Here is a 24,426-nt window from a genome sequence, read left to right as displayed (position 1 = left end):
CTGAGCGAGGCTCGCCACACTCCAAAGAGGACGGGGCTCCTGCGCCTTTAATAGTTGGGAAGGAGGGATGTCAGCCGGTGTAACTCGCGTAACAAGCCCCAGCAGCTAATTTTCTCCCTTCTACGTTAAAGGTGCAGCAACCCCAGCCTCTTCTCCTCCCCTGGTCATGAGAATGAGCGTAGTCTTTTGCTCATCTAACTTTCCCCAGCTACGTAGACATCCTATGCATCCTAGAGGTATGACAGGCGTCAGGAAAGTTTTTCAGCAGGGGGTGGGTCCACTGTCCCTCAGACCTTGTGGGAGGGCAGGACTATATTTTTTTGGGGGGGATGAACGAATTCCTATGCCCCACAAGTAATCCAGAGATGCATAATAAATAAAAGCACACATTCTACTCATGTAAAAACAGCAGGTCCTGCAAATAACCCAGAGATGCATTTTAAATAAAAGGACACATTGTACTCCTGTAAAAACACGCTGATTCCAGGACCGTCTGGGGGCCAGATTTAGAAGGCCATTGGGCTGGATCCAGCCCCCCCCCCCGCCTTAGTTTGCCTACCCATGGTCTACGATGTACAGTGGAGAAGTGAACTTCACAGGTGTGTATAGCAGTAGTTCCTGATCAGCTAAGTACTGTGGACCGTTTTTCAAAAGCCAAGCCATGGACTTTGAAAAAATATATATTTCTATGGTAGCTTTTGTTATGTGGATGGTGCAATGGACCCCTAGGATCTGTAGACTACCAATTGGAAACCACTGGGTTGTGTGTATAATCCACATAATGCAGCCCCTCTACACTTCCAAACGTAGCATGCTGAATTCTGCCAAAAAGATATGCACCAAGAATACATGAAAGCTGAAAGCATGCTAATTAACCACTTTACATGTTTTTCATGGCATCTGATTGCCACTTTCTGGTTTTCAACATATCCTGGATTCCATCATAAACACTTTCAAAGTAATATGTTTGTAAAAGCACAATGTGTACTAGAACTAACCTTTTAATATACCATTGTTTTATCTTTGTAACCAAGCCTTTTTAAGAAATGTCCACCAAAAGGTTATACAGTGGTACCTTGGGTTACAGACGCTTCAGGTTACAAACTCCGCTAACCCAGAAATAGTACCTTGGGTTAAGAACTTTGCTTCAGGATGAGAACAGAAATTGTGCTCCAGCAGCGCAAGGCCCCATTAGCTAAAGTGGTACCTCCTCAGGTTAAGAACAGTTTCAAGTTACGAACGAACCTCCAGAACAAATTAAGTTCTTAACCCGAGGTACCACTGTATTCCTGGTTTGAGCCACACTTCCATTGTCTAGCAACCAACATCCACCCTCACCTTGATCAGGTCAAAATAATAATAGTTAAGAATGGAAAAATTATTTCAAGGAAAAATTCTTACGTGTCACTGACCCCTAAATAACAAAACAGGCTGATGGCTGGACAGATTAAAAAACAGGAATCTTATCCTGTCTAGCAGCTAAATTTTGAAACAAAACTTGGCTAAGAACCCCCCCCCCCCACACACACACGATGCTTCAATTATGTCCAAACCAGTCCAGTCCCATGCTGAGAAATACATGGGCAAGCCTGCCAGCAATGCACTGCTTCTTCCAGCTTCTCTAGTATGAACAGCACCAGCCTGAACTCTTGGGGAGGCTGGAGGACTTTCCTCTGAAAATACATGCAATAAATTTGATGATGCAATTATATTATGCCATCCACCAGATGGCAGTTTCAAGCAGCCATGTCTAAGATTCCAATCACATCATGTATATAACCTCTTTCCTGCAGTAGCCATTGGTTCCAAAGGTCTTAAGTGGTGGCTGAGCAGCCTATTAAGTCATTATGGACAGGAAGAAAGTATTTGTATCTTCACCCAAACACAGGGTCTAGATCAGGTAGTCAGTTCTCAGAAAAGTTTAGCGAACATTTAGAAAATGGACACTCCAACAACATATGTCTAATATGCAAGAGGAACTCTGCAAGGTGCACACTAGTCTTCCTCCTCCTGCGAAGTTTGTGTAAACAGAAAAAAGTTTACAATTTTTGCACATTTTTATTCTGTGCTTTTGGGATCATACTCTTCTATCTCTTGAGTGGTTTACATTCCACTTGCAGCATATGGGCTTATGTAAAAAAAATATTCCTATGCAGCCAATATACATGGCAGAAATCATGGGTGGTATTCAATGATAGTTGCACACATCAAAGGCTTGTACACATGACTTCCACCCATCTGTGGAGGGAAGAGTTTGTTTGGTAGCAACCACGGACAGTGAGTAATGTGGTCATTTTTTTAATGGCACACAGGTGTGGGGTCAATTAAGCAAAATGCTGGTTTTTATTGCAAGCTGCATCATAGTTTTTATTCAAAAAGACAGGTGTCCAAGGGAAGTTGGAAATATCCCAGGCCACTTTTTGTGCTGTCCCATGCCCATTCTAATTCAATCTGTGCAATTTGCAAAAATACATGGGTCCAAAGTTAGCTGTGAGATGGGGAAGGATGAGTTCCCCAAGTCTGCAGTCAGGATAGAATGAAAATGTGTTCTGGAACCGCTTTCGAAAACAGCTCAAGTCTTCAACCTGGATGCTAATGTCATGTTGGATTGCTAGTAGCTCTACAGCTCTCTCAACCACGTACTCATTCTGGAGCTGAGACAAGGAGCACGTTGAGTACATGACGTCTCCCCCTGGCTTGGCAGCAAGTATCCCAGCCCTGGGAAAGGAACAGAAAGAACTTTTTATTTATTTAAAGATTCACATTTCAAGGCACATCAACTTCACAAGACAATGTACAGAATAATTATGCAACAATGCTTAAAAGAGCTCCAGCTGAAAACAACCATCAAACTTTGGGATAGACTTAGGAGAATCTAACTTAGCAGCAGGAGATTACTGGATAATTACATTAAAGTAAGGGATCCAATTTGGCTAGAATTCCAGGTTTTTACAGAAATATTTTCCTAGTCATCAAATCAAAATCACCTCCAGAAGAGTAGGCAAGGAAACATTACTGAAGCTGGATCCTCTGAATTATATTTAATTAACCTACTCAGAGCAGACCCACTGAAATTAATGGGCCTAAGACAATAATAGCAATGGATTTCAATGAGTCTACTCCAAGTAAAACTTAGTTAAAAGCAACCCTTTGTCTTTTAAGCCACAAGAACCTTACACATTTGTATGTGGGCAGGATGGCAGGCAGACGAGCACTTTTGTAGAGTTTTGTGAACTCATTTGCAATGCTGTGAATGATTTAATAAAGCCCACAATGTGAAACCCTGGTGCAGCTCAAAAGTTAACATGTATCACATAAGGTCAGGATCACTTACACAAGCAGCTCCACCTGGAGCATTGGCAACATCTGACGCTCCCCCTTTCTCATTTGATTGAACATATTGTTGTCCTCTTCTACGACTGAGTGACGGTCATTTGTGCATGGTACATCCACAAGCACCTGCATTGGATAGAGGGCAAATATTCCAATTAAACTCGGTGGACTTTTACCTGTTTGTGCCCTCTCACACAGATTGTCCCACATCACACAGCTTCTCATCAGGCTCATTAAGGCACTACTGGATGATATCTTGGAGGCCATCTCCTGCCATTTACAACTGCAACTGTTCTTAAGCCTCTTGCATGTAATACTCATACAGCCGTTGTGGTGTAGTGGTTAGAGTGCTGGATTAAACCAAAGGAAACCCAGGTTCAAATCCACACTCAATCATGAAACTGCCCCGGGAAGTTTAGGCTCTAGTCACCATCTTGCTGTCTACCCTCACAGGGTTGTGAGGAGAAACCAGATACACCACCTTGAACACCTTAGAGCAGGCATGGCCCAACTTGGCCCTCCAACTGTTTTGGGACTACAACACCCATCATCTCTAGCTAACAGGACCAGTGGTCAGGGATGATGGGAATTGTAGTCCCAAAACAGCTAGAGGGCCAAGCTTGGCCATGCCTGCCTTAGAAGAAAGATGGAAAGTAAAAATAGGTAGATGACATTCAAAGTATCCCAGAACTACACATTCTGATAACTAAAATTATTATTTTCCTACATCAAGGAAAAGGCTTGGGAATTATTATTTTTTAATTAGCTGGGTGTTTACAATAGAAATGGACTTCAGCTGGACTCTCTGAAGCAAAGTTACATACATTACCAGTAAAGGAGTTATCAGATGTGGAAGAAAGCACAGGTCTTGGCTATAGACAAACCAGATAATATTCAACAAAGTATTAACTCCGAGTCCATTGATTTCAGGGGGTCCACTCTGAATATGACTAAGTTCAGTATCATCCACTGTCACGATCCCCCCCCCCAAGGTGCAAATATATTCTAAAGTAGCAATCTGCGCTCTGTACAAGTGAGGGGGGAATGGAAGAGATCATACATTCAATAGCTGCAGGCACCTGCTGGCGCTCTTCTAATGGGCTACTCCCAGTAATGTTATCTACAGCAATGCTTACCCTATCGTAAGTATTTATCTCCAGGTCACCCCACTTCCTTCCATCCCACGATGTAATCCTTACTATCTCGCTGAGCTCTTCTGGAAGGTAGCTATGGAGAATTTGACGCAGCCGACGAGTGCGGGAAACAGAGAGGTCATTGGCAGCCAGCTGTCCTAATGAAAGAACAGCAACAGCATACACCAAGGGCAGACAGACTCTTGGAGGCTCCAAGTCAACAAACCAAAATTTGCACATGACTGAGAAATGATGAATATGTTGCCAACTTCCTTAAAAGAAGACCCCATCAGTTTTGGCAGTGTATGAATGTGCGTATGTGTACACACACACACACACACACACACACCAAAAAAGTATATATATTTTTTGTCAGAATTTAAAACTTGCCATACTCTGCCACCAGATAGACATTTAGGATGCTGGGGGAATGAGAGAGTCATCCCATGTTGACATATAATAGGAAATTATCTTTTATGTTTAATGCAGACACAGTGCTGGGTGGGCATGGATCGTGTATGCCTTGAATATGTGTGTGCCCTCTGTGTGCGTGCACAAGAGTATGGGTCACACCCTCTCTTGTCATGTGAGGCCTAGAGAGTTGGCCAAGGGTGAATGTGGCGCTCTGGCCACCCCTGCTCTACAAAGAGAGAAGGAGTTGTTGGAGCTTGAAGAGGCCGGAGAAAATGTCCTGCTACCTTCCCTGAGATGGCCTTCTGGAGAGAAACCTGTGTAATCAAAATTGCACTGCACCACAAGCAGAAGCAAACATGATGCATCACACCAGACTATCTGATCCTTTCAATTCTTTCCGGACAGATCTAGGAAAAACAGTTTTCACTAACTGGTCCTGCCTACACCATTTGAGCACCACCTGCTGCAGAAGAATTCTACTTACGACAACATCCAGTCTGTAGAAGGGCCAGCATCTTTCCACCTGGTGCTGCGCAAAGGTCAAGGACCAGGTTGCCAGGCTGCACATTGAGAGCCAAGACGGGCAAGACGGATGCAGCATCCAGAAGATAATAGCCCAGAACTCCTATCATGTCTGGTCTATAAAAAAAGGGAACAGATGAAGTTTAGCGTGGCAGGCACAGGAAATTTGAGCCCCAATTAACTCCTAGTTAAAATGCACTGGCAGAATGGAAGGTCTGCAGCTCAACTGTGGAGCATACATTCTGCATGCAAATAGTTCCAGCTTGAATCTCTAGGTAGAGCTGGGAAAGACAAATGATGGAGAGCTGCTGCCAGTCAGTGTAGGCAATACTGACCAACGTCTGACTCAGTATAAGGCATATAACATTCACGCTCACGTACCCGTGCATGGTGGGGTTCTGCCAGTAAGAGCACAATATAATACCAGGGGCTCTGACACCACCTAGCTTCCCTTCCATCTATTCCATATTTTCATGGGAGAGAAGACTGTCCCTACACTCAGCTTTACTAAGTGAAAAAAGTTAAGAAGCAAGAACTAAGCACCTTAACAACTGAAAGAGAGGCAAAAGATCCACTTGTTGTCATTGGCAGCAAGTGGGTATTTTAGAAGTTTGCAAGTAATGGGAAGTATTCAACTACTGCTGCCCATCAGAATAAGGAGTTCCACTTGTGTAACAGGACTCCCCATCCCCACCCCTCTGTATGTGTCCTGTCCTGACACTTCCCCAAATTTACTCCGGAGGATTGTGAGAACCCCAGAACAGATTTAGGGGAGTGGGGAGGAGAACATTTCAAGAAGAAATCCATGGGCTAAATTGGATTCTGCCCAATGCAATTATTTTTATCTTACACATGCTGAAGAGTACCCCAACACCAACCTCCTCACCCAAAATCAGCTATGTACCTGGCTGGATGAAAAAGGCTGATATCTCCTTTGGGGAATGTGTAACATTTTATGTTGGGACTGATGGATATGAAAGGAGAATGAGGAGGTTGCGCTTGGGGCTCAGAGGGTTCAGTCTGAGTTTCTGAGCATGATTCAGGCTCACTGGCACCTTGCTCAGCTGCAGGATCCAGGTCCTGCTCTGCTTTTCCAGATTCCCAGATGAAATCCGCTGCCTGCATTTCTTCCAGTTCCTGGGTGATCTTCTGTGCATCACAGTAATTGTTGATAAGAGCTCCATATTTTTGCTCCGAGAGAAGACCGATGCGGATCGAGGGCCAGAGGCTGCCAAACTGCACACCATAGGTCATGTCGAAGACCCGCAGAGCCCGCCTGGTGCAAGGCACGCGAGGAGTGGTGGATGCCTTTGCACGGATGAAAATGTGAAACAGGTAAAATATTAGTGCTGATAATGTTTGGGCATTATATGCACCACACACCTCTTTACCATGATGTGGCCCTACAGTGCTTGGATCTATGACTGCATAGTGAAATCAAAGACCAGGGCCAATCCTGACATCAGGGACTGACAACGTCCTCCACCCACATCCCCATGAGATAGCACCAGTAGGGAACAGCTCCCTTCTTAAGGGCACACACACTCTATGTGAGAAGAGGTCCACGGAGGGCCTTGCATTCTACCATCAGGAGGTCCATATTCTGTACCTGAAAGTAACTCATACAAACTAAGGTATTTGTTCAGGTGAAATGCCATATTTTGCAACAGCCTCGAAGCTGTCTGTCACAACTGTGTGAGAGGAACAGAAGAAGGAAAACTACAACACAAGGAACAATGCAGGCTGGGGGCCAATGGCAGCTGGAGTGCAACATCCCTATCTAGAGCAGGGTTTCTCAAACTTGGGTTTTGGACTACAATTCCCATCATCCTAAACCACTGGCCCTGCTAGCTAGGGATGATGGGAGTTGTAGTCCAAAACCAGCTGGAGTGCCAAGTTTGGGAAACCCTGATCAAGAGAACGGGCTCCTACCAAGAAGCCTTCTCTAAAAGGGCCAGGCAAACATGCTAACTTAATTTCACGTAACGCAGGCCACGGCAAGCGAGGCGAGATAGAGAGAGGCCGGATTGGAGACGGGACAAAGTGCCGAGGACTGGACGGAGAGCGGGGTGGGTAATAAAAACACGGGGGGCGGAGGAGGCAACGCAGCGGGGACCCGCTGAAGGGCACGGGGCAGGGTGTCCTTTGGGGCTTCACTGGGCTGGGCACGGGAGGGCGCCGCAGGAGCTGTGGGTCGGGGTCCGCGTCCCTCGCGCCTCACCCATTTCTTCTTCTGCGCGTGTCGGTGCCGACAGGGAACGAAGGCGAAGGACGGGATCGTCGGCAAAGCCGCCTCTTTCCGCAGCAGCTGCAGCAGCAGCCCCTTCCCGCTTGCAGTGCGTGCAGCCGCCATCGCTCGGCTCCAGCGCCAATGAGGACAGCCCGCCGGTCGACGCAGAAGCTCCTCCTCCTCTTCTGCCAAGCGTCGGGGCGGGGTGGGCATCTTTTCCGGTGGACGCCGGGTTGCCGGAGCCTAATGCATTTGCGCCAGGCATGTACCGCGAAAGGTATCGGAGAATTCGCTTTTGTCGAGACGCGTGCCGCCGGAGGTTTCATTCCAAGCAGGTCGTTTCGGGCACAGGTTACAACGTCCTGCTACCTCTAGCACAGGCATGGGGGACCTGTGGTCCAGGCCTTCTGGTCCAGCACGCACGATCGGTGGTCTAGGTCTGCAGCACGGGCAGCCGGCGAGGTGCCTTTCACTGCAACTCCCAGCAGCCCAAGCACCATGGCCAAGGGCAGAGGATGATGGGAGTTGTAGGCCAAAACATCTGGTAGGCATCAGCCAGGTGTCCTTGGTCCAGCAAGTTTAGGGTGACAGAGCCTAGAGACGCAAGTTTTCCATTTCTGACATACCACATGGGTCTGCATCTGCTCTTCAATTATGTGAAAACCAAATGAGGAGCTCGTTTTTTTCTTCCCAATTTCAGCTTGCTAGCACTGTGGGGCTACACCATGAAGTTGTGTGTGATGTGTATTGTGGCTATAATAGAGCAGTCACAAACATGGAATGTTGGCTCATCAGCTGAATCAATATTTTCAGTGCTGAACTGATATGTAAGGTAACCCAAGTTTATGACATTTAACAACTCTTCCTTAGTTTAAAGCAAATTCCTACTGTGTGATTTTAAAAGTCCCTGCAAGCCACCCAGGTGAGGTATGTCCTTGAGTAGCCAGGGCTGATGGATGTAATCCATCTAGAGGGGACCCAATGTTGAGGAAGACTATCCTAAAGTACAGTGGTACCTCTGGTTATGAACTTAATTCATTCCAGAGGTCTGTTCTTAAGCTGAAACCGTTCTTATCCTGAGGCGTGCTTTATTAATGGGGCCTCCCACTGGAGGCACAGGATTTCTGTTCGCATCCTGGGGCAAAGTTCGCAACCAGGAGCAGCTACTTCCGGTTAGGGGAGCTCGTAACATGAAGCGTTTGTAACCAGAGGTACCACTGTATATCTGCCATTAAAAGGTAATTCACTGGTCTCTCACATGAAACAATCACACCTTCAGGAATCTGTGTCCTCAAAGTGGAAATCTACCCTAGAGGTTTTCTGTAGGTTTCCTCAAATTAGGAAACCTATCCTTTTTAGCAGTTGTCTGACATTCAAAAGATTAGTGGCTGAAGTTTCTCCCAGTTTGTGTCAAGATGTCTGCAGGTCAGGCAGACACTGGGTTGTTAAACTGGCTTCTGATCAGCTTCCCTCCCCTCACACACTCCTGCCATTCCAGAGGTCCCTGTGGTGTTGCCAAGGACTCTTCAGAGGTGCTCTTACTTCAGATACGGCTGAAACCTGACCATATCGTAAGAAAAGGCCTGACACTGATGAGACTGTAGCTCTGATGTTAAGAAAGGAAAATGGGGGCCCATGGTACAAAACGACAAAATAAGCCTTAGTAGCTTGGCTGAACATGTTGCAAACTTGGTACCATGGTCACCAGAATTGTTTGAAATAAAAGCAGCTAGTGTAGGAACTCAACTGATTTGATTCTGCATCCATCTTCCACAGTGGGGAGTTCTTTCCTTCCTAGGATTCGTTCAATGTAAGTTTGATGTTGGTATAGGAATGTCTCCAGCTTTACAGGCAAGCACAGCTGCTAGACAGCTGCAAATACAGCTGGGATAGACACCACATAGGCACCATGTGTAGCATAGGAAAGATTACATACAAGCTTCCAGGTTACATGTGTGACAATGTAGACAGAATGCCATTTAAAAATACATCTCACTAAGTAAGGTTCCACACATATTATTATTATGTAAACATATCTACATGATCTCTTCTAATCTGTAATCTCTTCTAAATTTTGGATTCTACCTCCCACGCTTACTATAAAATAGGAAGATGCATATTATTGAAAGAAAGCAATGGACATTGTGGAAAGAGGAGGTAGCCAGCAGCACACACAGGACTATATTGTTTAGGACCCTAAAACCTCATACTGTCCCCACACACAACCTGCCTAACCACCTACATCCTTTCCAATATTTATTTCACCTATACATATATGTATTCTGACCTCCTCTTTGGTTTCTCCCTCACAGTTACAATTAAGGATATTAGTTGCTGTTTTCTGAAGATCTATATGCAATTAAGTTTTCAATGTCATGAAAAAATGGATCCTTTGCATTACTAAATTGCCTAATTTTTTATGTTTAACTTCAGAGCATGCTAAGATGTCCTGGCTGTCATAACAAGCAAACATTTTCACATTTGACAGGAAATATCTTTAATATCAGAAGTCTACAGAAACACTTTGTTAAGCAGCCACAAATCTTCTACATAACAGATGTATCCTGATGGCAACTCTTAAATTCTCCCAGAATTACCACAGAGCTAGTTGCATTCACTTTCATATCACACGTGCAGAGCTGCATGTTTACTCAAACTGAACACTCAGGTTTTCATCAGCTATGCATGAGGACGACACAGGCTTATATTAACATTTATTTCAATTTGCTGAAGAGTTTATGAGCCACCTGAAAAAACCAAAAGATGAACAAATTAAATTAACAGGAGCTTCTTTAGCAACATATACATTAGTCCTAATAGCCTTCTTTAGGCATTATACCCAAGAGAAATATGTGATGGGGGAAGCTGGAATGAGTGTACTAGCTCTGTCCCTTAACTTTTCCCATCTCCCACCAATTTGGGGAGGGTGAACTTTTGAAACAGGGAGCCTCCTGTGCTTGTCGAGACTCCACACACATTTCAGAACCATGGAAAACCAGTGTTCTAAAATGCACACAGTGCAGAAGGCTCCACACTTCAGGAATTTATCTTTCAACTCCCACAGGCAATCAAATGGAATGGAGGGCAAAGCTAGCACGTTTTATTCTGTATAACACCTGAGGGGGGCTACTGTTTTGCTCCCTCTGGGAACCAACTGCATTATTGCACAATATATTCTTGCCTACTTACAATCAAGAAAGCTGGTTACAGAAAAATGTACTTTAGAAGCAACAAGCCAATATTTCACAAATTTTTAAGATACTATTTCAGGATATTGTTATAAAAATCTTGTAAGTTTATGTTTTCTTTTTTCTAGTTTTTCTTATTTTGTCTTATAATTCTTTATATTTTTAATAAAGAATATTAAAAAGATAATATCTTAGTTTCCTCTTAGTAATGTTGCTTTGAATATATACTTTATATTTGACCTTCTTCAATAATGTTTTATTCTGGATTGTTTTATTTGATGTTTTAATGCGGTGTAAACCGCTTTTGAGATTTTCCCTTTAAAATATAAAGCTGTGTAGAAATGAAATCATTAATAATAACACTTCTAAAAAACTAATTTATAAAGCCGACAGTGTACAGTGGTGCCCCGCAAGACGAAAGCCTCACAAGACGAAAAACCCGCTAAACGAAAGGGTTTTCCGTTTTTCGATGCGCTTCGCAAGACGAATTTCCCTATGGGCTTGCTTCGCAAGACGAAAACGTCTTGCGAGTCTTGTGATTTTTTTCGCTCCCCCCCCCTTTTCTAATCCGCTAAGCCGCTAATAGCCTTTTAGCCGCTAAGCCTTTAATAGCCGCTAAACCGCTAATAGCGCTGCTTCGCAAGGCGAAAAACCGCTAGACAAAGAGACTCGCAGAATGGATTATTTTCGTCTTGTGAGGCACCACTGTAATTCCACACCCACAAGATAAATGTCAAATAGTACTTCAATTCAGTTATTCAATCTATATTGATGTTCAATAAAGTGTCTGTGGCTCAACACTGGAGAAATAAGGTATTTGGCCACAAAATAAAGTTCACACTTAGAAATTACTCTGAGACAAACTTACACAATGGTCTCTAGCATGCAAGAAGTCAAAGAGTTCCTCTGTACACTTCTCCTCTGTATGGGACTTGGATGACACTCGAGCATTACACTCCTCTAAACGTTCCCGAGCTTTCACACATTTCTCAATCTGTTCACAATGCTCCCTTAGAGTAGTTAAAGGATCCTGGACAAAAAGGAAGATATAAAATAAGCACAGTTAATGCAAATGAGTGATTGCTAAGAGAGAGGTTCAACTTTACCACCACAAGCTAGAATATAAAAGCTTGCTATAACTTGTCCTGGATAGATGATAATGACAAGCATACAAATGATGAGATCTAAAATGCCAGGCATTAACAGTCCTGTTGTCAAAATATTCTACCTCTACACTTCCAGTTTTAGTGTTACAGTCAGGTAAATTACAATCATTTTTCTAAGGTAGAACCAAGAGCCACAACAGGATTATAAATAAGGAGCATGTGAACCAAGCCTAACTTAAATGAGGTGCAGAACCTGTATATGGATTCTAATCCAGATGGCTTTCATTCTTGCGCTAGACTGTGGGGGAAATGTTATGGTTAAGTTACATACAAAACCAAGTTGTGGGTGTTTGAAAAATATCCTCCTAAACTGCAGTATTTGAAAGCAGGGAAAGCCTATGATGCAGTACTACACCACATCTCAATATATAAAAGGTTCAAAATAGATATGGAGAAGAAACAGCACTTGTATCACACTTGACAAACACAATTTGTGTATTGATTTATCATTTTGTGACTTATCAGTGCCTAAGTAAAAGTTATATACTGTTGGGAAAGCAAGCAAGCTACACCCAAGTTTGCCAGAATCAGTATGTACTCCTATGCCAGTAAGTATACATATGCAGAAACTGTTGTGGGACTCCAGAGATATTCAAAACTATTTGTCACTATAAGTATCCCTTATTAAATATTATTATCCTGAAGACAGACAGGATGTGAATGGCACTTTCTGTATGGCAAAATGTGATGCAAATAACCTTTCTACAGCAAAGTAGCTATGTATTAAAACATAACTAATGCACTTTCAGTTCTGAACCAAAGTACAGGCATACCTTGGAGATAGTGCAGGTTCAGTTCCAGACCGCCACAATAAAGCAAATATCGCAATAAAGTGAGTCACACAAAACCATTTGTTTCCCAAGTGTATATAAAAGTCATGTTTCCACTATACTGTAGCCTATTAAGCCATGTCCCCCCTGACTGCAGGAGCAGGAGGGAGAAAACCTCAGTTCCAGCCCTAGGTAGCTCCACTCCTGTGGCCTGAAGAAGGTCATCAGGGGGCTTCCTTCCCCTGGAAGTGGTCAGGCTGCCTGCAGCTGCATCCAGGTCCTCATAAGGAACAGTATCTGTGAGACGCAATAAAGCAAATCTCAATAAAACAAGGTATGCCTGTACTTCCCTACCCCTAGCCTTTTGTACCTTTCCCTGGTTTTCTAAATACAAATAGGACATTTTATGGACTAGGGTTTAAGAAGTCTGCTGCTCTCAAAGGATTAATCTTTCCCCGTTGTCATCATAATAAAGTTTACATACCACAAGCTCTTCTTCCTCCTCCTCCTCCTGGGCAGAGATGCAAGAAAATAAGAATAGACTCGTAAGTGTCATGATATTTCTATAATAAGAGTATACTTAACCATATCAAAACCAATTCCACTTATTTGCATTTCCGCTATGTAGTACTGCACAACTTCTCTTTCATAACACATATATATGTCTGTTATAACAAAAATGTCTGTTATTCCTAGATATTTATTTAAAAGGGTCCCTTCAAACTGATATTCAAAACCAATGTATATGTACATTTTAACAGGCTGGACTTTAAACCTTTCACTAGGCATCTTTCTAACCTGTTAGGGACTTGGTGGCAAGAGGTATAGTGACCACAGTATTGCTGTGGAAATAGGCCCCCAATGCTGAGGGGAAATTACGGCTTAACTAGAACCAGATCAAAACTCATGGGAAATGCTCCAGCTCTTCAGGCACTGGAGATATCCTGACAAGGGTGGGTGTCAAGGAGCAGAATGGAAATAAGGCTAAGCCACAGAGGGTCTTATTTAAGAAAGCCTCTTAGATATGGGTAGAACAAACTGAGAAACGGATGTGGTAAAGACTGATGGGAGAGTCAGAGGCAGCAGTATACTGTGAAGCAACATAATATGGGACAGGATAAATAAAGGACAGTCAGCCACAACAAGCATACAAATACAGTTATAGTGGAATTCAAGATATAAACTGTAGCAATGCTGAAAAGAACAGCAGCTGTATAATACTTAATATTTGCAACCCGAATATTACATCAGGCACTGGGCAGAACACATATATTAAACAGCAAACCTCTGGCAGAGACCACTTATTAAAAAGAAGGGGTAGAAACCGCTGATCTCTTACTTGAAGAGCAGAACACGTGTGTGTGCACATATACACACGGAAGTCAGGACCTTAAAGAAAACCTGTTAAGTTTTAATTTTCACTGTACTCTATTCTGGGCTTCCTTTGGCAACGGAGAACAGATATTTGGCACTATCTGTTATGATGGTGACAAATAAATATAAATAAATGAGAACAAGCAAGATGCGAGGAGGAAAAATGACTCGGAGAAGGGAAGGATGGGGGGGGGGGGAAGGAATAATAAAAAGAGCGCCTCTGGCACGAGAGAGAGAGATATTAACCTGCGAGTATCAGGAAGAAAGCAGGGGAGTGTCGACAGGAGACACAACGAAGACTGAATTCTGCCTCCAGTCATGGGTCAGCTCTGGAAAACCCAGAAGCCGGTGGCGAGGGAGGCATCTCGCCCATGGCTGTTTCTACCCCACCCGCTACGGCACTCGGACCGAGAAAGGAAGAAGGCCCATTGACAGGGCAGGCCTATAAGCGTCTACTCGGAAGCAAGTCCCATTCCGTTCAGCGGCGCTTGCTCCCGGGTAAGTACGTTCAGGGCTGCAGCCTAAGCTATGAGCAGGTCTCCAACGGCCGCTCTGTGAGGAGAAGAAACGAAAAAGAAAAGAAACCCGGAGGGAAGAGAGGGAGGCCCAGAGGTGGGGAGGCTGGAAGGAGGGGGAGGGAAAGCACACCATCCCGCATCCCGGAGGCCAGAGCAAAGATGTTTCGCCTCGCCGGCTCCCGGTCTGCGCTCACCTCGGGGTCCCCGCTCCGGCCCTCCAGCGCCTTCTCATCCTGCCGCCCCATCGCCGCAAATCTCCCTCAAGCCTGGCTCCGCTTCCCCAGAAGGACGCCGAAGGGTCACCCGCAACCTCGGCGGAAATCCCGCCCACTCACAGCGCGCTTTCCGACGGCGACGACCTTCTTCAGATGGCTCCCTTTCTCGACGTACGCGGGCGGGGTGGCGGCGTTGTCCTCCGGCGTACACATTGCTTTTCGTGACTCTACCAAGATGGCCGCCGCCAGTTCCGCTAAAATGGCGCCGCGGGGGAGGAGGAGGGGCGGGGAAACAGTCGACCCGCTCAGTATGGCAGCATCATACGTCCGCATAACAATGAGTGACCTTCCCAAGATGGCGTAGCCCATCCCTGTTCTCGCTGAGTAGACCAGGAGCCTGAACAGTATGGAGGCCAAGTCTGCGGAAGAGATCTCTGATCGGAGCCCCCTCAGCCTGTTCGAGCTCAGCGCAGCGGCAGTCAGCTCCGCCATGGGACGCGTGGAGAGAGAGGTTTGGGGTAAGGAGAGGAAAGGGAGCCAGCTGGGACCGGCTCTGATCTCTCCCGAATTTACGGGGAATTACTGTATTGGCGCTCTTAAATGTGAGGGTCTATCGTAAAGGAATGCCAGGAATCGGGGCACTCTAAATAGGCCGCGTCACCTGAAACCCCTCCTTTCTCTAACTGAAATTCAGCTTTCTCTTGATTTCTCCCCGCAAAAGCACTTCCAGGTCCGATACTTCAAGGAATCTTGCCTCTGCTTAACATCTACTACCTGGAGCGAATTGAGGAGACCGCTGTGAAAAAGGGTGAGCTACTTTGCTGGTCTGGAGGACAGGCGGGGATACAATAGTGCTAGCAAACTGTTGTCTGCTATCCAAGTTTCTCCCTGGTGCATTTAAGAAGTTTATTTTGTTCACACTTCGCCAAGTGTGCTTAATTCATTTTGTGGTTGAGACAAATCCTTGCTCTCTATATTCCCAAGTGTCTGTTGCCCTGGTGTCAATAAACTGGGTCAAGTGGTTTCCCCCCATTCTTGACAAGGGTAAAATGTGTTGAACTGTATATTCTGTGCATGTTTACTCTGAAGTCTGCTCTACTGATTTCGGGGAGGCTTGCTTCCAAGTAACATCAGAATCCTAGGTCTACTCAGAAGTAAACTTATTGAATTCACTGGAGCATACTTTCAGGTAAGTGGGGTTAGGATCACAGCATAAGGGCATAGGATTGCAGCTTCAGCCCATATACTTACTGAATTCAACAGCACAAATAAGCTACACTGATCAAAAGCAGATGGGTTTCAGAACATAGTTTTTAGCTATTATTTTTTATGGTATTTAAGAGCTTTATCAGAACCTTTTGAGCACCAGACAACATACAATACTTTAGTTTAAGAACTCAAGAAGTACAGTAATGAAGGGATTAACGTTCCTACTATCTCAGGGTTGAGCATATATGTACAGAAGGTCCCAGATTCAGACCTGGCAACTGGACATAGGGTTAGAAAATGCTGCTCTATGAAACCAGAGCTATTTTTCTAGCTCAGTATAGCCTATAAAATGATTGGCACCAGCTTTCTGAAACCAGAGTTTCAGAGAGTTGGTGTCAGTCATTTTATAGGCTGTACTGAGCTAGAAAAATGAAAGGCCTAAATCTATATATGGCAGCTTCATAGCCTATATTCCAACTAAAACCATGTCCAAATCCATGGTCACAGGTTGGCAGTGGACTAGTCATTCTCTCAACCTCACCATCTTCTCAGGCTAAAAGGTTAGTCTGAGCTTCATAGGACAAGGGCAGATATCAAGTAATATAGTTTCATGCTGCTGCCAAATTTATTTCAGTTGGATTTTGGGAATTGTTGCAACAGGAAATGTTAGGAGATTGGCCTAGATCATGAGCTCCCTTACAATTTTGTAACCTTTGCTGAAGAAATCAAGATATTCCTATTATAATTTAATAAATCCACTTTTCAAGATACACCCTTTGAAGTATCCGGATAATGATTCTTAAGGAGTGCATAATGCATTTTAACGTGAAGCCTGTCTTGATTCTCATCTCAGCTTGACTGAGGGCTTGTTGGATTGAGTACATGTCATTTCAGCATAGGCTTCCTGTGTGCAAAATAGAATAACCTAACAGATAACTTCTATAATAAACGAAAAACCCTATGCAATAATTTCAAGTCTCAGTGTTTACATTTGAAGCCTAGTTTTGACACTGAATTTGCAGCTTCAGCTATTCTGAAGTCTGGTGCTTTCATCAGAGATGGAATGCTTGCTTTAATTATGTTACAAGTTAGGTGTGATTAGTTATAAATTTTACCTGTATGCGTATAATTAACGGTATAGATTTACATTTTAATATTCAATTTTTTAAAGTATGTGTTATGTTTCCTCAGGTCTCTCAACCCAACCTATATGGTGCAAGCTCTGGTTTGACATAATGAAAACAAGACCTTCTAGATTAGAGGTAGGGTGAGGCAAACTACAAAGCTGACATACCTGAAACGACTGGGTTTTCCACCTTCATGGCTAAATGGATTTTATATCTGCCAACTGTGATGATGTTTTGGATCAATCTTAACTAGTTTCAATTAGACTTACTCCAAAAATGTGTAAATGGGAATGCAATCTAAACCAGGGGTGGGGAACCTTTTCAGTCCAAGGACCACATTCTGCTGTAGACAATCTTCCAGGGGCCACATGGATAATCAGGATAATCAGGAAGAGGAGGGTTGGTACCTGGAGCACCTGCCAGTGGCAGCTATTTTTGGTGGCCATTCCCCAAGGAAAAGGCCAGCAGGGCAGGGTGGGTTGGATGTGGTTGCTGGAAGGTATGGGGTCAGGGGAGGAGTTCCCTGGAAATATCTGCTGGCTGCATGAAATTAAGCGGGATGGGGAGGCACATCTGGGCCCAGGTCAGAAGATCCCCGCCCCTACAATAGATAGTTCCAGTTTGTGGAAAGCAAACGAGAAGTTAGGCTCTCAAGCTGGGTTCACACTAAGGAATTAAAGAGAAGGGTTTGATGAACACATGCAATTTGTTTACTAAGATTATTAGGAGCCCAGGATCTCTGTTGCCTTTTAATTACTACAAAATTAATGTATGGTTTGGACTGTCAGAAGCTCACACAATTTTGTAACCTAACTGCAGTGAGAATGTGATTTACAGGCACTCCTGTAAATCTAGGTCTTATATTCCATTTTGTTTTTACTTTAAAATGCTTAATAAGATTTCCTTTTTCCTGTAAATAATATGAGGTTATCACTGAAGTAGTAAACCTGTACCTAGGCTACACTACTTCAGACTAGAATGAATGCTCCTCCATACAAAAACATCCTCACCCACAGATAATTAGATGTCAGGGAGAAGAATTTGAGCATAGCTTTTTCTCAGACTTGAGTGTTTTCCATTTTCAGGGATTTCCCCCCTATGTATACCATCACATGACCCCCCTACCTTTAGTATGCACATCAGCAGGAACTGTGATGTAAGACACTGTGGTGCAATGAATTTATCACAGTTTGGTTCAATTTGATTGCAGAGCATCAAGTGTTGGAGGAAGAAGTTCATTGAAACTTTCTTCTCAAATGTGCTGCGTGGCATCCTGGATGTGTCTTTACACCAGCGCCTAAGTGACCCTTCCTTTTTGCCCCTGCTGCACACTTCGCGGCATGTTACCCAGCTTACCATCTACAACATGCTTGAGGGAGTGTCAGAGCTGATGGCCAAACACAATCAGAGCGTCCTAGAAAACTTGGCTGTCTCCCTCACATCCCTGACATTCCGTCACCTCCTCTCCTCCAGTCTGTCTACTAGGCAACAGTTGAGTTCGTTCCTTCATCGCCTAATTCATCATGGGGCTGTGAACCACCTCTCTATGTATTCTTGGCCTGACCCTGACCCAGCACTTTTAGCCCTCATTCTGAAAATGAGTGCTGGGGTTTGGCACCCTGGAAAAACACTCCTGAACCAAGAAAACCTTTGCCATCTGTGCAGAGAGAAATGTGTTGACCAGAGCCAAAAGCTAGATGAAGAGCATTGGGGTTCAAGGCAGCTATTTCAGAGTTCAGTCAGTGGCCAGCATAATAATAGTGATCTGAGGAATGAGAAACTGTTACCTAGTGTGCCTCAAGAATCTCTTCTGGGCTTTCAAAATGCAGTAGAATTGGCCAGAACTAGCAGCGAAACTCTAAAAGCCCCGGTGGGATGCAGATTGGGTTGCAATTCTAGGCAAAGCAAAATGCAGCAGAGCTCATGTTCAGAAAGTTACAGTGCTGAAGATGGATCTGTCACTTTTATCCCAGCAAAGACATTTCAAGATGTTCCTACTTTGGAAAAATATCAAAAGAGGCGTAAAGCTGTAACAGCAAAAAAGCGCAGCTGCCATCAGAGGAGCAAAAAAGTCCCTGCAGAGTCAGAAGACCTTTACGACTTTGTCTTTGCGATTGCGAGGGAAGAGGAGAATACACCATGTAGCAAAAGGAGGAATGCCAAGGAGGAAGAAAGCCTTGCTAGCTGTTCCCGTCTCTCAGAAGAGGCTGCCAGTAGTTCTGGTACGGTTTGCACAGAGGGAACCCGATCTGCTGGGATGCCTTCTCTGAAAACAACGGGTCAGTTCCGAAGTGTGTCCACGCTGGAAGTGTTCTCCATCTCTCTGACCAGGAATACGTGCCAGATGCTGGGGAACCTGCTGAGCTCTTGGGTGTCTTTAGAAAAACTTGTTCTGTCTTTGAATGGTGAGTGAGAAACCAAACATTTGTCTTCGGGTGTATTTAGCAAAGCAGAGGCAGCTTTCTTTCTTTCTTTCTTTTCAGAGCCACATTGAACCACAGTTCAGGGTATATCAAAATGAATTGTAAGCCAAGTGTTAAGGGGGGCATGGCGACAACTTCATTTCTCAGGGCTCCTTTCCTAAAGACTTCCCCATCAGTTTTTCCTGTTTTAAATAGTTTTGTATCATTCATTAAATTCAGATAATAATAATAATAAAATCATTTTATTTATTCATTTCTTTAAAATTATGCACTACTTGGGTTGTAGAAAGAAAACCTCAAAGCAGTTTACAAAATTTAATGGGCAGATATGGGTGAGACCTTGTAGGGGTGCAAAAAACATTTTGGGATCAAATATCATAGTGGGGTACCTACAGGAGTAATCAGTAAAAAAGCTTTCATTTTTTTAAAAACCCCAAACCCTAATTATTATTGAAAAACTTTCTAAAAATAGAAAATGGGAAGCTTGAGAAGCACAAAAACCCTTTTTACTTCCTGGCATCATAGCAGGGGACTCACTGGAGTAGTCAATAGTCCATTCTTTTAATGACAACTTTGGGAGTTGGGGGCTTAAGGACCACAAAAACCTTCAGGGGGTGATATGTGATATAATAATCTTGTTGTGTGTTTTCACCACCTATTATTGCCTCTTAAAATGTGTTTTCCAGGCCTGGGCCCTGGCATCTTCAGTATCCTCTCTGGGCTCCGGGCCCTGTCTCGCCACAGCGATTACCGCCTCCGTGTGGTGCGCATCAGTGACATGTTCTCGCATGTCCCCTGCATGAATCTTGTTCATGCTTTCCTGAGTGCTGTGCCGTTACTTCAAACCCTCTTGGTCAGCTTTGATCTCAAAACCGCAACAGAGCGAGGCAGGCCGGAAGAGAGCTGGGACTCGTCACCCTTTGAAGAAGAGATTCCAGGTAATGCACTGACCAGTTCCGGACAAACGTTTTATCATTCGCTTTCCTTTCCTGCATATGTGAGATCATTTAATTTTCCATTTATGCACTGCAGTGGCTGCCTAGTCACTGCAAATTTGCTGCTTATTTTGCAGCTGCTTTTTAAGGAGGCTCCTGCCCTCTCAAAGAGCAGCAAAGCATTTCATTTTTGTACTGTCTGCACAGTCGATGCAGTGGATGCAAACAGCTCCTGACTGTTTTGGTACAACTGCTGAGATAGAACACCTTGGCCTGCTAGAGGAAGAGAGCGATGTTAGTGATGCAGCCTGATTTGGAATCTGATTCTAAGTCTTCTTACCTAGGTTCATTTCAAATCCCATCAGTCCCAGCCAGCATGGCCAATGGTCAGATATAATGTTGATGTAGTCCAACAGCATATGGACAGGTTCCTCACCACTGCTTCAAACCATGGTGTGGTGGCTCAGGAAAAAGCCAGCTTGCGTTCTCCCTCTTCCCCTCACTTTATGTGCCTTAATTCATTACTTCCTACTTTAATCAAACCATATTATTATTATTGTTGTTGTCCGTCCCCCCGATCTAGAGAGCCATTTGGAACACCTTGAAATCAGATTCCCTAGAGAGCCTCTTCAGACAAGTCTCCTGGTGCCTGTGTTGAAGGCCTCAAGGTCTCTCCAGAGCCTCTCTCTAGACAGCGTTGCAATTTCCTGTCCTCAAGAAGTTGGGCTTCTCCTACAGGCACTCAAAGGTATGATGGAAGCAATTTTGCCCTTTCCACAGCTGCTCAGCAGTGGTAGCAATTTGCCAAGAGATAATAACATATTTGGCCCTCAGTCAGCCAAATACCTCAGTCAGCCAATACAAGATTATTGTGTGAACTGCAGGCAGAGCTAAACTAGTCTAAAGCATTCTTTTCAAGATCTTCAACATACATTCTACTGAACAGGAAAACTGTAAGCAGCAGGGGGCTCCATTTTTCTCTCTCTTAAGATCCTGTTTCTCTTGCAGAGTACAGCCCTAGCCTGAAGAAGCTAAGCTTTCATGATGTCAACCTTTCTGGCCACTCAAAAGAAGTCCTCCTCCTGCTACAGGATCCCGTTCTTCAAGGTACATTAAATGCACTTGCCTTCTCCAAACTGATATTGGCTCTTATCAGCGACCACCATTGCAGGCAGTCAAGAAGGAGATTTCTGCAGAGGCCTGTAAGTTTTGTGGTCATCCTGTTTCAAAAACTCGTTTCAATTTAATAGTTTTGTGAAGAGCTGGATTTTGCCTCATACAGTGGTACCTCAGGTTAAGAACTTAATTCGTTATGGAGGTCCATTCTTAACCTGAAACTGTTCTTAACCTGAAGCACCACTTTAGCTAATGGGGCTTCCCGCTGCTGCACAATTTCTGTTCTCACCCTGAAGCAAAATTCTTAACCCGAGGTACTATTTCTGCGGAGTCTGTAACCCAAAGCGTCTGTAACCCAAGGTACCACTGTACTCCATTTAGCTCTGAAGTTCTACCTGATGGAGGTTGAGTGGTGTCAGAAAAAGAAAGCTAGCACATTGTGACGGAAAAGTTACTTCACACCTAAAGATGTGTATTCCAAAGGGGTGTAAAGCTTAGAGAGAAAGGAAAAGGGTGCTTATATTCACTGTCCATTAGTATATCCTTAAGTCTCCTTACTGGATTATCACTGTGCTTTCACTCTGTGGTGCTGCCTTCATTGGGCTATGCATGCAGTGAATCCAATTTCAAACCATAGACAGGAGGAACATCTTCATTTTTCTCTTGCAATAGAAATCACCTTTTCATTCTGTCGGCTGTTTGAAAACTGCACTGCTGAGCTCCTGTCCGAAATAATAAACGCCGTGAAGAAGAACTCAACACTGAAGAGCCTCAGACTCCCTGGAAATAGGCTGGGTATGTACAGCAACTATCCTAGAATACTTCCTCCACCTTTCTGGGGAGGGATGCTATGCTATTAAGAACGTTGGTACTTTTGTCCCTCGTCCTTCAAGCCCAACTGGCATAGGCTGAGGACTTCAGGCACAACTATTTTTTGATACATGTAGCCTCTTGCTTACCAAAATTCAGGCCACACTAAGTTGGTAAAAGTTGCCCAGGGCTCTCTTTGTCCTTTTTCTGTTCACCTGTCCAACTAGCCACCCTTTCTAACTTGGTTCCTGAATGCTAAATCCTTCAATATGTGAGGGCTTTTATGTTGCGTGCTTAAATCATTGTCTAGTTTCAGAATGATCTGAAACAGAATTGGTGCTGAATTATGTCTGCTGTAAGGTTAGTCTACACATGCAGCAGAAATAAGTGGAAGAACTCAGTGGTGTAAACAGCTGCTTCACTGGCACAGAAGGAGTCTGGGGTTGGACTCGATGGCCCTTGTGGTCTCTTCCAACTCTATAATTCTATGAGTCATGCTTCATGAGAAGTATTAGACTCACTACTGCACCCTTTCAGGGCACTACAGAAGTCTAATGGAAAGCCACACTTTACTGGCCTTAATCATTTGAAAGAGAGGATTAAGAATAGACTAACTTGCACTGAGACTTTGCGTTGCATGAGATTAAGCATTCAGTGCTTAGGTAGCTATGTAAGGAATATAAGCCACTGCCAGAATATCGAATCCAACTTCATTCTTCAATGAGTGGTAGAATGGATTGCACCACTTCAGATTGCACATAGGAGCCTCATTTTAAAACCTGCATGGCAAGGAACAAGCTGGGTCAGAACTTTAATCTCCAATGTGATGGTGCACTTTATTAGCATGTTTCCATGGCAGAATATTAAAAATTGTATGTCCCTAATCTCCTGCCTGAAGGGGTGCAGCCTACTATGGCATTGTGCTGCATGAGTAGACTAGGCCTGATTGCTGCTGCTTCACCATTTACCACTTGCAATTATGTGCTTTATATATTCCCTAGTTGGTTTTCTTCCACCCCTCATTATTAGGAAATCACAGGCTTGTTGCATTGGCTGACATTTTTTCTGAAGATTCATCATCTTCCATCTGTCATCTGGATTTAAGGTAGGTTCCACTTCCTCTGAACACACAGCGCTATTGGGGAGGGGGCATGGGGGAAAGAGTGGTATGTCTGTACTAGGATCCAATGCTCAATTGTATTTTCATTCATTCCCCAATTACTTTTAAAGAAAGGTGTCAATTTCCAAGAAAAATGACTCTTCCTAGTATACTTTTCTGAAGCTGATGCTGGGAAGTATTTATACTTGAGCACTTGAACAATTTAATTGTTTAATGTCTGATTCATAGTAATATGAAACCAAGTGTTTTCTGAGTGTAGTTACTGTGATGGGGGAAGAACCATTATTCTATACAAATGTCATCTGCAAACAGCAATGGACTAGTCTAACCCTATTTTCCTACAGCTCTAACTGTATCAAACCTGCTGGACTCCTGGAGTTTGCCAAGAAGCTGGAGAATTACATAGCCCAACGTGGAGAACAAATCAAATTCACCAAGCTGTGCCTCTATCAGAACTGGCTGGACCAAGATACTGTAACTGCTCAAGAGGCTCTTTGGCGGCTAAAAGCTATGTGCAGCATAGTCAGTGACATGTGGGATTCATCTCAGGCCTTGGCTGACTATATCAGTGTGATGTGAACTTATCTTCTAATAAAGCTGCCTAATCAATTTACCAGGATTAAGTTTTCCTGTTTTTTCTAGGCAGGCGCAACCGTAACTGGGCTTACTTGAGTACGAACACACATTTTTATAGTCAGTGTCAGCTAGGGAAAATAATAACATAATGCTTAAATGGCTTAAGTGGATTATGGGAAATGGGTTGCAATAAAATATCAATATTATAAAAAGAGTGGTACTGTTTGCCAGAGTGTATTCAGTTGCC

At 43.9% G+C, this 24,426-nt stretch overlaps 3 protein-coding genes across 4 annotated transcripts; 1 reads left to right on the top strand and 2 right to left on the bottom strand.

Moving 5' to 3' along the window:
• Nucleotides 1–2,038: 2,038 nt before the first annotated feature.
• Nucleotides 2,039–7,812, bottom strand: NSUN4 (NOP2/Sun RNA methyltransferase 4). The gene is made up of 6 exons (XM_083509677.1): nucleotides 7,624–7,812; nucleotides 6,307–6,710; nucleotides 5,365–5,519; nucleotides 4,470–4,624; nucleotides 3,335–3,459; nucleotides 2,039–2,718 (listed from the first exon to the last, which is right to left on the bottom strand). The coding sequence occupies exons 1-6, from the start codon at nucleotides 7,753–7,755 to the stop codon at nucleotides 2,442–2,444; spliced, it is 1,248 nt and encodes a 415-aa protein (XP_083365803.1). The 5' UTR covers nucleotides 7,756–7,812; the 3' UTR covers nucleotides 2,039–2,441.
• A 2,300-nt stretch (nucleotides 7,813–10,112) lies between these two features.
• UQCRH (ubiquinol-cytochrome c reductase hinge protein) lies at nucleotides 10,113–14,985 on the bottom strand. Its single transcript, XM_083509768.1, has 4 exons — nucleotides 14,843–14,985; nucleotides 13,241–13,267; nucleotides 11,689–11,850; nucleotides 10,113–10,379 (listed from the first exon to the last, which is right to left on the bottom strand). The coding sequence occupies exons 1-4, from the start codon at nucleotides 14,891–14,893 to the stop codon at nucleotides 10,347–10,349; spliced, it is 273 nt and encodes a 90-aa protein (XP_083365894.1). The 5' UTR covers nucleotides 14,894–14,985; the 3' UTR covers nucleotides 10,113–10,346.
• Nucleotides 14,986–15,058: 73 nt separating this feature from the next.
• LRRC41 (leucine rich repeat containing 41) lies at nucleotides 15,059–24,216 on the top strand. 2 transcript variants are annotated; one of them, XM_083509542.1, is made up of 10 exons: nucleotides 15,059–15,381; nucleotides 15,585–15,671; nucleotides 17,264–17,334; nucleotides 18,410–19,604; nucleotides 20,309–20,560; nucleotides 21,141–21,305; nucleotides 21,566–21,664; nucleotides 22,346–22,468; nucleotides 23,513–23,588; nucleotides 23,948–24,216. In XM_083509542.1, the coding sequence occupies exons 1-10, from the start codon at nucleotides 15,270–15,272 to the stop codon at nucleotides 24,180–24,182; spliced, it is 2,415 nt and encodes an 804-aa protein (XP_083365668.1). In that variant the 5' UTR covers nucleotides 15,059–15,269; the 3' UTR covers nucleotides 24,183–24,216. The 2 variants fall into 2 exon arrangements, with proteins under 2 accessions (XP_083365668.1, XP_083365669.1); XM_083509543.1 differs by lacking the exons at nucleotides 15,059–15,381; nucleotides 15,585–15,671 and adding an exon at nucleotides 15,697–16,052.
• The last annotated feature ends 210 nt before the right edge of the window (nucleotides 24,217–24,426 follow it).

Source organism: Podarcis liolepis (assembly GCF_965112155.1).
Source record: "Podarcis liolepis genome assembly, chromosome: 6".
Classification (NCBI taxonomy): Eukaryota; Metazoa; Chordata; class Lepidosauria; order Squamata; family Lacertidae; genus Podarcis; species Podarcis liolepis.
Note: the sequence above shows the minus strand (reverse complement) of the source record. Positions and strands in the feature narration are given on the sequence as shown.

What these genes read in the sequence shown, in the direction of transcription:
- UQCRH (XM_083509768.1), bottom strand. Translation starts at nt 14,893, where the DNA reads ATGGGGCGGCAGGATGAGAAGGCGCTGGAGGGCCGGAGCGGGGACCCC. An exon ending in GCCGGAGCGGGGACCCCGAG is followed by an intron (nt 13,268 to 14,842) that starts GTGAGCGCAGAC and finishes ATCTCTGCCCAG; the next exon opens with GAGGAGGAGGAGGAAGAAGA. An exon ending in TGCATGCTAGAGACCATTGT is followed by an intron (nt 10,380 to 11,688) that starts GTAAGTTTGTCT and finishes TGGTTTTTTCAG; the next exon opens with GTGGCTCATAAACTCTTCAG.
- NSUN4 (XM_083509677.1), bottom strand. Translation starts at nt 7,755, where the DNA reads ATGGCGGCTGCACGCACTGCAAGCGGGAAGGGGCTGCTGCTGCAGCTG. An exon ending in AGCCTTTTTCATCCAGCCAG is followed by an intron (nt 5,520 to 6,306) that starts GTACATAGCTGA and finishes CTTTTTTTATAG; the next exon opens with ACCAGACATGATAGGAGTTC. An exon ending in TCTACAGACTGGATGTTGTC is followed by an intron (nt 4,625 to 5,364) that starts GTAAGTAGAATT and finishes TTCTTTCATTAG; the next exon opens with GACAGCTGGCTGCCAATGAC.
- LRRC41 (XM_083509542.1), top strand. Translation starts at nt 15,270, where the DNA reads ATGGAGGCCAAGTCTGCGGAAGAGATCTCTGATCGGAGCCCCCTCAGC. An exon ending in CGTGGAGAGAGAGGTTTGGG is followed by an intron (nt 15,382 to 15,584) that starts GTAAGGAGAGGA and finishes TCCCCGCAAAAG; the next exon opens with CACTTCCAGGTCCGATACTT. An exon ending in ATCTGTCATCTGGATTTAAG is followed by an intron (nt 23,589 to 23,947) that starts GTAGGTTCCACT and finishes ATTTTCCTACAG; the next exon opens with CTCTAACTGTATCAAACCTG.